Source organism: Sinocyclocheilus anshuiensis, unplaced genomic scaffold, assembly GCF_001515605.1.
Source record: "Sinocyclocheilus anshuiensis isolate Anshui unplaced genomic scaffold, SAMN03320099.WGS_v1.1 scaffold937, whole genome shotgun sequence".
In the NCBI taxonomy this organism is placed as follows: Eukaryota; Metazoa; Chordata; class Actinopteri; order Cypriniformes; family Cyprinidae; genus Sinocyclocheilus; species Sinocyclocheilus anshuiensis.
Window position 1 is genome coordinate 764,773 of NW_015554129.1, and position 12,936 is coordinate 777,708.

The window sequence follows — 12,936 nt, forward strand, 5'->3', positions numbered from 1 at the left end:
TCTCCCAGATCACGCTGTCAGGGCATCTGCGTCCAGCGCCGCCACCGGTGCATTTCTACAGCAGAATACTGCAACACCACTGAACCACCAAGCATCCGAGTCGGTGTCCAGTATATGAAGACACTGGCTTTTTCCTTGGCTCCAGAGGGGGGAATATATAAATAAAATACAAACAGATAAACAAATGCTTGGGGGGTCTATTTTCTATTTTCTATTTTCATATGTCTAATTTCATTGTCTTTAACCACTTATCTAATTTGTCAGTGCATATTTTAATGTGAATATGAATTTTGAATAGATTTTTATTATGTCAGGTCATTGTTTCGTATGCAATGCGAAGTACTTTAAAAACGTAAAGGTAAAACACTTTTTTTGAATATTAATAAACATTATTACATTATATAATTTGCTCATATTAATGCACATTAAAATAGAATTGTCAAAATTTAATACTGTTTTTATGGGCCATAGCCTATATTCATATAGCCCTATATTTTCTTATTAGTGCTGTCAAACCACGATTTTTCGCATACAAAATAAAAGTTGTTGTTTGCATAATATATGTGTGTGTGTTCTGTGTATACTTATTATGCATATATAAATACACACACATACAGTATATATTTTGAAAATATTAACATGTATTTAGGCTACATGTCTATATTTACATTTAGTCATTTAGCAGACGCTTTTATCCAAAGCGACTTACAAATGAGGACAATGGAAGCAATCAAAATCAACAAAAGAGCAATGATATGCAATTGCTATAACAAGTCTGTTAGCTTAATGCAGTCCACGTATAGCAAGGTTTTTTTTTAATTATATAATAAATAAAAAGAAAACAGATAGAATATAAAAAGAATAGAGCAAGCTAGTGTTGAAGCCTTTTTTGCTTTTGTTAATTGTATAATAAATAAAAAGAAAACAAATAGATAGAATACAAAAAGATTAGAAAAGCTATAGTATTAGTTTTTTTTAAAGAATAGAATTAGAATAGAGAGTGCTATAGGGTCAAATAAAGATGGAAGAGATATGTTTTAGCCGATTCTTGAAGATGGCTAAGGAATTATTTATTTATTATTATTTATTTATATTCATATAATTTATATTATAAATAAAATATATTTAAAGGGGTCATATGATGCTATTTCAATTTTTCCTTTCTCTTTGGAGTGTTACAAGGTCTTGGTGCATAAAGAAGATCTGTAAAGTTGCAAAGACTAAAGTCTCAAATCCAAAGAGATATTCAGCGGAATCCAGCCCGGGGTCGTCACATGTGATTGCCGCAAGCCCACCGCTCCTTCGTCGAATCCGCCGGCCGCACCTCTGCTCACTCAAGCCAGCCTCCGCATACTCTAGTCCGCCGGTCACTCTAGGCCGGAGGCCTCCGCTCACTCAAGGCCACGGTGTGTGACGCTGTTTCGTTGTTATATAGGCTACGTGTTGTAAATTTTTAAGTATTAATCAACATTTGCATTATATATTGCTTAAGAGATTTTTTGTTAATATGCTAAACATTTAAGTAGTTACAAAGTAGTTACACAGTAGTTACAAGTTAAGTGTTTTAAAATAGCTTACACACTGAAAGTTGTACTTTAGGCACAACTAGTGAAACCATTCTTCACACCAAGTCCGCAAAACTTCAAGCACATTATCTGCTTTGCACTGTTTGCCATTTAACCATTTAAACGCCACACTTATTTACTGCTTATCCACACCCAATGATAGAGTGAAAACATCTATACATAACTTGTTCATTTAGAAATCAAAACTCAATGTTTTGAGGAAGAAATAAATTATTTTTACCCCTTGCATTTCTTTTTACAGTGGAAATATACCTAATTTGTTAATTTAGAAATCAAAACTCACTGTTTTGAGAAACAAATTTTTCACCCTTTCAGCATTTCTGTATGTAGTACTGTGTCATTCTATGTAAATACTGAAGATACATACAAGTTACTTATATTTGTGATTGTTTCAAAGCAGTAGTTATTCAAATTCTGCTGTAAAGTGTACAGCTCGTCAGTTCAGTGTTAATTCATTCAGTTCAATGTAAAGTTGATCAATTCTGCCTGCACACTGTACATACAGTGTATTTTTGTACGTGTAAGTACCGTATGACAAACTCCTGTGCACTCCACTGCACAATGAACAAGCAAAGTCAAAAGATAGTAGTGTTTTTCATTTGTCATATCCATGTGTAGTTTGGCATGTACCTGTATATAGTTAATCATTTGATGTTTGTGTGTTGAGTTACTATGCAAAAACAACATTTTAATGAGTAAAATAATTTTAAAAGTGTTTGCTTTTGCAAGAGATGTGCAATGTTGTGTGCATAATTTGTGTAAGTTTAAAGAAAAGGAGACATTGTTTCAGAAACTGTGTAAGCATTCAAAAAAATAAAATAATATAAATGAAATTTATCCCAATAAATTATATTTATATTTATACACAATAAATTTATCACATTTTTCATTGTGATTTATCACAATAAATCACAATACTTTGAATCATATAGTCTGTGTCTTAAATATATTTAAATTGATGCTACATAAACTGATCTCAAACTAATACTGTATATTCTGTATACTGTATAATGTTCATAATAATAATAATAATAATAATAATTCATTACATTTGCATAGCGCTTTTCTAGGCACTCAAAGCACTTTACATTGTGAGGGGAAATCTCCTCATCCACCACCATTAATTCTTCTAGAGGTGTGAGACATCAATATACTGTATACGAGAGGATATGGTCTTGAATAATAATAATAATAAAAAGTATTTTTTATGACGCAAACAAAAGCAAGAGGATAAGGTCTTTAATAAAAACTTTTTTTTTTTCTCAAAACATTGTATAATATTTTTGTCCCTCACTCTGCTAAGAAAATAACTCAAATAACTGTTATTTAATAATAAGCTCATGGTTTTTTAGATAAACATCCACAATTTGAAAATGGAGTGTATTAATTCCAAAGGTTTAATTTTTAGTGAAGCAGAAAAACTTTTATAAAATATAAAAGCAAGTAGAAAAAAAAGAAAAATATAGTGATACACATTACCAACCAACATTCAATTATACTTCAGGGTTTCATTTTTCAAATACGGACCAAATCCATTCTCAGCAATGCTCAGTTTTTGTTAGTTTTATCTAAGGGGCAAAATGCTGAAACATGCTTGTCATATTATTTATATTATTATGCAACTTTTAAAATATGCTACATTTGCAGAGGTTTGCAACAAAAAAACAAAAACTTGAATTTACAGCATTGACAAGTTGTTGACGTCAATTTAAAAAAATGTATCCCAATGTCTTCAATAAAACATTAAACACACTCAAATAAAAGCCAAATAAACGGTTTTGCTTGAATTAACTGCAGCATATTTTACAAACTGTAAATGTAAGTTTAGTAACGGATTCCTTGCAATACAATTCTTAAATAAATTAATGTAATACAACATTAAAATGACATCATAAATATTGGGTACCATGCAAGATGTAAACAACAAAAATACAAACTTTTAAATTATAAATCCATGTAAGAATGCTATTAAGTTAATTAAATTGATTGTTTTGCAATTTTAGTTTATGTTGTATAACCATTTCCCCTTATAATAACAAACTCATATGAAGACAATTTTTTTTTTCATTTTCTTTTGCTTTTTTGATAATTGAGAGCCATGAAAAGTGTGAATAAATTGCAGGGACAGATCTTATAAATCTTGTAAATTGCATTGACATAAAAATTACTTAACTAATTAACCTCTGTTATAGCTGAAACCTTCAGTTCATCGCTGTAAATTTCATGCAAATAGTGATGTCCTCAATTGGGCAAAACAATCTACTATACCGCATTTCTAGCTGTTCTGTTTGAGAAAAATCTGAGTGGAGAGTATTTTGGCAAATGCTTTGAATCTTTTGAAAGACCATTCTATCTAAAAGGTAATCAAAACAACCTCTAAAAAAACTCCTTATACTGAAACATAAGTCTCTAACATAACTGTAATTCATCACTTCTTTGGTATTAGGTTATATTGTGTCCTCATAGGACACAACCGTGATACACTACAGTCATACTTAAGGACCACATTTTAAGTACAACTTAAGTAGAAAAATGTGGGTAAGAAAGTAGTACAGGTTTGGAACAACATGGGAGTGAGTAAATGATAACAGAATTCTTATTTTTGGTGAACTATATCTTAAAATGTAAGAATCAGTGCATTTGTAAAAATGTACAAATGACTAACAGAGACTTAATCCTGTTTCAAAAACCTAGCAATATGCAATAAAGAATTGGACTGAATAATGATCACTGATACAATATTTCCATTGTTAATCCAGTATTCTTTTGTAGAAGGGTGTTACTACAAAATAAGTATAGTGCAGCAATAGCTATGGATAAGTTATTAGCAGTGTCTCAGTGGAGTGTATTTGTGTAGAAAGTGTGTTATTAGGAATGAGGAAAGGTTCACCCCAAAATCTAAATTCTGTCATCCTTTATTTAACCTCGTATTGTTCCAAATGTGGTGACTGTCACACTATGTCTACACAAGCACTGTAATGTGACACTACAAAAGCAAACAGAACCTATTATAACTAGTGATGCTGTCTACACTGGACAAAGTACAACACAACTAATATCCAACAGGAAACTGATGCCCTGTTCCATCTTTGGTGTACTCCATGCACTTCTATTACTTCTGCCAACTGTTCATTTTGATACATCCAGTGTAGAAACTCTGAAGCTGATGCAGTAGTGTGGACATAATGTGAAGCTCCAAAAATGACTAAATTAAAGTTTTGCCAGGATATTAAAAAAATCTATATTGGCAATCTGACGAGTCAACAATTACTGCCACTATGTTACCACAATGCACCTCTGTCATGGCAATTTCTCAAAACCTAATCTGATTCACACTGTACCCATATGCAAACAGAACCTATTATAACTAGTGATGCTGTCTACACTGGACAAAGTACAACACAACAAATATCCAACAGGAAACTGATGCCCTGTTCCATCTTTGGTGTACTCCATGCACTTCTATTACTTCTGCCAACTGGTCGAATGGATCTGAAACGTTCACTTTGATACATCCAGTGTAGAAAATCTGAAGCTGATGCAATAGTGTGGACATGATGTGAAGCTCCAAAAATGACTAAATTAAAGTTTTGCCAGGATATTAAAAAATCTATTTAGGTTTCACATAAGGAACAAAGTCAAACTGATTTGGAATGACATGGGGGTATTAAAGTATTAAAGTATTCTTTTAAATAATTTTTATGCTGTGCCACTGGCAGAATATGAGAATTGAGGGAAGTGGGGTCTTCTATCACTGTCGAAGGACTCCATGTTTTCATCTGGAAAAAAAGTCATACTTAAAACAACACAGATAAAAGCATGACCAATGAAAAATGTACAGTATTTCTTCTATTTTTTTTTTCTATTTTATAGAGCAACCTGTAAATCACCACTAGGTGGTGCCTTCGTTATTATCCAAATACCTGTTAAGTGAGAATTTTTAACATGTACTGTAAGACAGGGGCATCACCTTGGCCTGGGGGTGTGATGGTGATGGTCTGCCCTGTAAACTCCACATCAAAATAGCGAGTGTCTGTTTCTGAGGTTACCTGGGGCTTAAAGGGTGGTACAAGCTGTGGAGAATATATATATATATATATATATTTAGTGGCCTCTCTTTATTACCAAAAAGCATTTTGTCAATGCCTACATGCTATTGTTATTCACCTTCTTCTCATAAACACCTTGCCACTCAATGCCTGCAAAGAACTTATGCTGCATGATTTCTTTTGCATCATCTGGACCTCCACCTAACCTGCAGAAAGAAAACCCAAGAACAGATAAACAAACAGCTACATTCCCTTGTTACCTTTAATGCCTCTTCCAAGAACAACTTTCAGGGAAGTGTTAAAACACAGACACAAAACTATACTTTCACTAAACTAGATATTCCCTGTCACACAGTTCTTAGTTCTTGCTTGTAATTTTTTTTCACTTGACCAAGTGATAAAGAGAGCAGCATTTTTATTGGCAAGCTGACGAGTCAACAATTACTGCCACTATGTTACCACAATGCACCTCTGTCATGGCAATTTCTCAAAACCTAATCTGATTCACACTGTACCCATCAATATTTCGGTTAGCTAATCCATGCTGGTCTCTCAGGCTAAACCAGTCTGATTTTAGAGGGTTTTTGGCCACTTTTGGCAGGGATATATAATAAACAGTGCGACAGCAAAATAATGTCACAGAAGACTATTTGTAAGACTACTAATTTAAAACAATTGTCCCCAAAAGACAGAGTCTTCATAGCTTGTGATACATCTTAATCTAAATTTATCATCTGCTCACTATTCTATATCACGGACTGTTCTTCTACTATTTGAAATAAACCACTCTTGTCTCTGACTAGCAGTTTTAAATCTTTGCCACTATAGTCAATCCCCATTCCTATGCAATAAATAAATAAAAACTAAACAAGTCATATGAAAAAAAAGTAGTAATGTTCAGTACTTTTGGCTATTTTTAGTACAAACACTCCCAAAAGATTAGGTACCAAGTGGCATTGCTTGTGCAGTAAAGAAGACTGCAAAGGTAGCTCAGTTTCCCCTAAAATTTAAAGATTTTATTCAAATGTGACAAAGACGTAGAAATATGTATATTGTTGGCAATATTTTGCTATGGTGGTATTACTGCCAACAAAAGAAGAAAATGTTCTCTTTATTTGACCATTATTTTTTTAAACTTCATTCAAGGACAAGGTTGCATGTAAACTGCTCTGATTAAAAAAATTACAAATCAATTAACAGACCCACAGACCATACGTGATGTTATGGATCAATTACTTGAGAGAAAATGATCCATCATTCATCATGAATTCTTGAAACAACGCACATGGAGAAGACTACACAACACTAGAAGCGACTTCAAAACAATCAGAGGTCTCTCACCGCTGCTTTGGGTCTTTCTGAAGCAGTCCTGACAGCAAAGATTTTGCCTCAGGTCCAAGTGTACGAGGAAAACGGATCTCATCCATGAGGATCAATTCAAAGAGTTTCTCATGATCCTGGTTGTAGAAGGGCAGCCGGCCGCACATCATCTCGTACATGACTACACCCAACCCCCACCAGTCCACCGCCCGGCCATAATCATTGTCCTCAAGAACCTGAGAAAGAGCAGCAGAGAACCAAAATTAGGGCCAAGGGGTCAAGATTTTGCTGGCTGGCATGGTAGATAACTACAATATCGTGGAAAATGTTTTTTTTTTCTTTTTCATTGAAAACCATTTAAAGGGGTCATATGATGCTTTTTTAAAGATCATTATTTTGTGTATTTGGTGTAACAGAATATGTTGACATGCTTTAATGTTCAAAAAACACATTATTTTTCAAATACTTTACATTATTGTAGGTCTTCTATGCCCCACGCCAAAGTGAAAGGAAAACTTGAAATTGCATCATATGACCCCTTTAAAATCTGCTGTGTATTCTGACAAAAAAAAAAAAAAATCATGTAAAATCACAAATATTTCATTACAGTTTAACCGATGTTCTAACAGTGATTTTTGGAATGCACTTAAAAGCATAAAATGGCTGTTTTATGCCTTTCACATCACAGCTCATGGCTTGTAATGACATAAGTTCTCAACATCTCCATTAGGTATGTTCAATTTTAAGAGGCACTGTGCAGACCAATCGGTGTATGACATCAAAGTACCACAACCACAAGAGCGATTCAAAAGCATAAGGAGCCATCTGCTCTCTACTCGCTTTCGCTGTACTATTATTATACATGATTAATCACATGACAGATCAGATGATAGCATGTGGAACTTATTAAAATGGTGGTATATTCCCAAATATACTCCCAAGTGCTTGAAAGATAGAAGACAATTTTCATTTGTATATCGATTTTTACAATATACATTTAGTGCCCACATTTACCAATAGGCTATAGATGATAGTAGCTGGCAATAGATTAGTTTACATATGGCAACGCTATAAACAATCACTTAGCTGAGATTTGCTATACAGCACATATCGCTTTATGTGAGCATGTGTATGTGAATAACACTGGATGCAAGTAGTTGCAAGCTGGCATTATTAATACATTATGCTATATGTTAATCTGTAAGGTTTGAAAAGTATAAAATCTGTAAAGTTTTGTTCTATTTCTATTTGGTGTAGTGATAAACATGTACAGTATGTGGGTAAAGCTGGATATATTTATAGTAATTGCCAGCTGGAATTATTGGTTCATTATGCGGTGATAAGGAAATATATAACATGCAAAATGTGTGAAATCTAAATGTTGGAGGAATCACAATATTCCTGCGTAAAGTACAGGTCAAGTTATCCATCACTCTGCTGCATACACCTTAAGTGTAGCCAGGATCTGCCCACAGTTAAAAGTTTTCAGGGATAGCCAGCACTGAACCAACAGGTCAGTGAATCAGATCCAGATTGCACGCTCCAGAATCTGATTACACCATGATGCAAATTGACACCACTTATAAGTGCATAGCAACCCCCCCACTCCTGTATGAATGAGCTCTTGCATTCAAAACGGTCTTCAAAAGACCAGATCTGATTAAAAACCCAAAAGTGGAAGACTCACTTTGTCTTCCTGCACTCTCCTGTCAGCAGGAAGACATATAAGAGAGCCATCGGCCACACATTAGTCAGTGTCTATCCCTAAAGACGATGGTAGGGAAAGAGAGAACCGAAAGGCACTCTGGGCTGTCTTTCTCAAAATGAAAAGATCCACCTCTGCCTAGCCGAAATAATGGTCTGAGGAGGCAACATCCATGGGCCTCAACCTTGAGAGAAGATCTGCTTCCAGAGATAGAAAAAATGTGTTTCTTTGTTCCTACCTGGATTTCCTTCTCTATTCTCTATGTTCATACAGACATTATTACAGAGTATATTTACAAACTACTAGTGTATGGAACTCATTTCACATATCTTTCATCTAATGTTTTCTTACCTCTGGAGCCAGATACTCTGGTGTACCGCAGAACGTCTTCATTGTTGCTCCCTCTGTAATTCCCTCCTTGCACAGGCCAAAATCAGTGATCTTTATGTGGCCATCTTTATCCAGCATCAAGTTCTCCAACTTCCACAGAATAATTTCATTGTTATGTGATATATTGGTTTGATAATGATATAACAAGTAGCATTACACTAAACACAACATAACTGACAAGTCATTTTACACATTTAAAGTTATTAAACATGATTCATCTTGTATGGATTTTTTTCCACTAATCTCACCTTTAAGTCTCTATAAACAATGTTTCTCTCAGAATGAAGGTAATCCAGGGCTGAGACAATCTCTGCTCCATAAAACTGTGCTCTCTCTTCCGAAAAAACGCGATCTCGCGATAAATGAAAGAAAAGCTGTGATATAAGAACAAATACCCCATAAATATCCCAAATGATAAACAGTAAGACCATCTGGAATTTTTAATCTTCTGGGATAAAATATATTATACGTAGTACACACATTATTTAAATAAAGCATTTGACTGCATGCAAATTAAATAATTACTTCATTAATCTTAATAAACAATCATTACTAAACTTCACCTTTACGAGATCTCACCTCTCCACCATTTGCATACTCCATAACAAAACATAATCGGTCACGAGTCTGGAAAGAATACTTCAGACCCTGAAACACAGGTGACATAAGGTGTTGTAACATTAGCTATTAAAGGAATATTTACATTTATTCTCTAGTTTAATATTGATTATCAGTGGAAACAAATTTGACTCCACAGAAAAAGCAGAATTTTTCTGCTAATTCAGAGATCCTCAGAGAAATCTAATCCCATCCGGATAGGATACCTGGGATTGCGGGATATTATATTCCACAACGCTTCTCCTGATTTATTTTGACCTTTGACTAACTATTTTATTGTCACATGTTTCAACTGTCCAAGCAGCTTTCATAACAGCCATATCACCCTGCAGCCCAAGACTGGTTGCCCACTGAAGCTAAGCAGGGTTGAGCCTGGTCAGTACCTGGATGGGAGACCTCCCGGGAAAACTAGGTTGCTGTTGGAAGAGGTGTTAGTGAGGCCAGCAGGGGGTGCTCACCCTATGGTCTGCGTGGGTCCTAACGCCCCAGTATAGTGATGGGGACACTATACTGTCAAAAAAAAAAGCAACGTCTTTCGGATGAGACATTAAACTGAGGTCCTGACTCTCTGTGGTCATTAAAAATCCCATGGCACTTCTCGTAAAGAGTAGGGGTGTAACCTGGCCACCTGGTCCTGGCCAAATTGCCCCCCTGGCCCTTATCAATCATAGCCTCCTAATAATCCCCAACCACTTGATTGGCTCTATGACTTTCTCTCCTCTCCACCTGTAGCTGGTGTGTGGTGAGCGCACTGGCGCTGTTGTCCTGTGGCTGCCGTCGCATCATCCAAGTGGATGCTGCACACTGGTGGTGGTTGAGGAGAGACCCCCCCACATGATTGTAAAGCGCTTTGGGTGTACAACAATACACAATAAAGCGCTATATAAATGCATCATTCATTCATTCATTCATAACGGAAATCATCTGAAATCATCACTTTTTGCCATCTGAAATCAATAATAAATTACTGATCACAAAAAGTGTAAGAATGTAAGAATCTAATCAGCATTAACTAGATTGAAACTTTTAAAAAAGACAAATATTATGTTGCCCTGAATTTAAAATAGTTTGAAGTTTGAAGGTCAGGGTAGATAGAATAATATTAACAAAACAGCTTTGCTAGGTAATAATGATAGTTCTGCTCTTACAAGCTCAGAGACATTTAGAATCTATTGATATGTTTAATAGGCAGTGTCTTGGTGCCCTGGATATTGATATTTTGTTATTTATTTGAAATTATTACCAGTATAGATGGTTATTTTGTGGTAATGCAAATGTTTTGAATATTCATGAACACAAATGTTTATGCCAGGCCATAAATTGACAAGAACTATGCATGGATGCCACTCCTTATAGTATAGTCCTTATGCCACCCAATAAACAATTTTATAGATCTGCCCCTGCTCGATTAAATTAATATTTAAAAATAAACTTAAACCAAAATCCTGTCAAAAAAACTGAACCTGGAATGTTCCATAAATTAGTACTAGTGTGTGATAAACGCTAATTCTAAAATGTCTCTTTACTCTTTACAGTCTCTCTACTTTGATATCATCAGCTTACTGTTAAAAAAGGGTGTTTGGAGTTCTGGAGGACCCGGTTTTCAGTAAGTGTGTGTGCTACCTCATCCTGTAAATAAAGGAATGAAAAGAATTTGTTAGAACTTCTAATATGAAGTAACTACAATTTATGCATATAAATAGAACTTGCCAAAATACATTGTACAGGCAAATAGACAAACCAATTATTAAATTTACTGATAAAAAGTAGACAGAAAAAAGCAAAGGACCTACTTTTGCTACTATAACCTCCTTTTTAAGAATTTTCATGGCATAGTATTTTCCTGTGGCTTTCTCCTTCACCAGTATGACCTTTCCAAAAGTGCCTTTCCCCAAGAGTTTGAGGTATTCAAAGTCATGCATTGTCTACGCAAAAGCATAAAGAAAAGTCTTTGAGAAATACAGTTTTAAAATATCCAATATCATTTTAGAAATCAAATCTAAGGTACAAAAATTTAATTTACACAGAATATTTTGTCTATTTAGCTTTTTCACCCTCTGAGTGAACTGAGGTTCACTTCATCTTACAGTGATGTTAAGTAAATTAAGAGTTGTTTAGCAACCTTAAAAAATATTTTAACCTAAATAAAAAAAACAACACATTATTTTAAAATCTCTATAGAAAGAGTAGAGAGGACAAGAAACTCTCTACCACTTTGAGCCGAGGTTTGGACAGGTACATCTCCATGTCCATAGGGTCGGGTGAAGAGTCCATTCTCTCTTCCTCCTGCTTCTGTAGACTATCTGCCACAGCCTGGATGGCCTTCGTCCACTCCTCCCTGCCGAAAACAAGAAAATCATGTAGGGGAACTCTAATTTTACAGCTTTCTTTTGTTCAGTAAGAGTTAAAAAAATTTACTTTAGGGAACTTGAGGAGTGCTATCATGAATTTAAAGGGGTCCTATTATGCTTTTTCACTTTTTCAACTTTAGTTAGTCTGTAATGTTGCTGTTTGAGCATAAAAAAGATCTGCAAAGTTACAAAGCTCAAAGTCCACTTCAAAAGGAGATATTTTATTTAACAGAAATCACTTTTCAAAAACTACAACAAACGACTTGTTTGGACTACAACGCATATTTTCCGGGATTTGTGACATCACAAATATCGACGAATGGGATGAGACCTGGTTGAGCTGCACTAGAGAAGGCAACGAGTGTTATCACTATGTCGGAGACAAGCTAGCTTTCCCAAGGCAGACGAACTTAAGAGTGGTTACAATCATCTGGGTTTAAATCACGCTCAACGATTTACACTGAACCTCAAGCAGGACCCCTATGGTAAGGGGCATGACATTTCCCGACCAGGCGCCGAGTGCTGCCAATCACAACACACACTGGCCCAGCAAACCAAACACAGCACACACTGGCCCAGCTAACCAATAGTACGAGAGCCTGTTCTAGTACACACCCAAAACAAAAACAAGACTTTGTAAAAGAGCATAATAGGACCCCTTTAAGCTAAACAGTAGACGCTGTACTGTATACTGTCTGCTTCTGAATACAACATACCAACCTTTCCTCTGGGGTCTCAACATGAAAAGTGCGTTCAATAACAGTAGTCCACTGCAGGCACCGAATAATAAAAGTGTTTGCCTTCGGTCGCTCTGTCTTCATCAGCTGACATTCTGAGAGAATACAAGAGAGAGAGAAATAGAGTTTTTTGCTATTGGAGTTCTTAAGAGGGGTTAGGAAAGGATGCAAAAGGGGACA

General features: G+C 35.2%; 1 protein-coding gene across 2 annotated transcripts in view; it reads right to left on the reverse strand.

Moving 5' to 3' along the window:
• Positions 1-4,183: 4,183 nt before the first annotated feature.
• The window catches only part of LOC107670243 (RAC-alpha serine/threonine-protein kinase-like), a 15,491-nt gene continuing 6,738 nt past the window's right edge, over positions 4,184-12,936 (reverse strand). For both annotated transcript variants that reach the window (XM_016462781.1, XM_016462780.1), the window contains exons 4-15: positions 12,740-12,851; positions 11,880-12,006; positions 11,462-11,593; positions 11,232-11,297; positions 9,630-9,698; positions 9,299-9,424; positions 9,012-9,140; positions 6,977-7,191; positions 5,754-5,841; positions 5,557-5,659; positions 4,945-5,365; positions 4,184-4,591 (exon numbers count right to left, since the gene is read on the reverse strand). In XM_016462781.1, the coding sequence (XP_016318267.1) occupies positions 5,286-5,365; positions 5,557-5,659; positions 5,754-5,841; positions 6,977-7,191; positions 9,012-9,140; positions 9,299-9,424; positions 9,630-9,698; positions 11,232-11,297; positions 11,462-11,593; positions 11,880-12,006; positions 12,740-12,851 (1,247 nt within the window). In that variant the 3' untranslated portion in view covers positions 4,184-4,591; positions 4,945-5,285. The remainder of the gene's footprint in view (positions 4,592-4,944; positions 5,366-5,556; positions 5,660-5,753; positions 5,842-6,976; positions 7,192-9,011; positions 9,141-9,298; positions 9,425-9,629; positions 9,699-11,231; positions 11,298-11,461; positions 11,594-11,879; positions 12,007-12,739; positions 12,852-12,936) is intronic.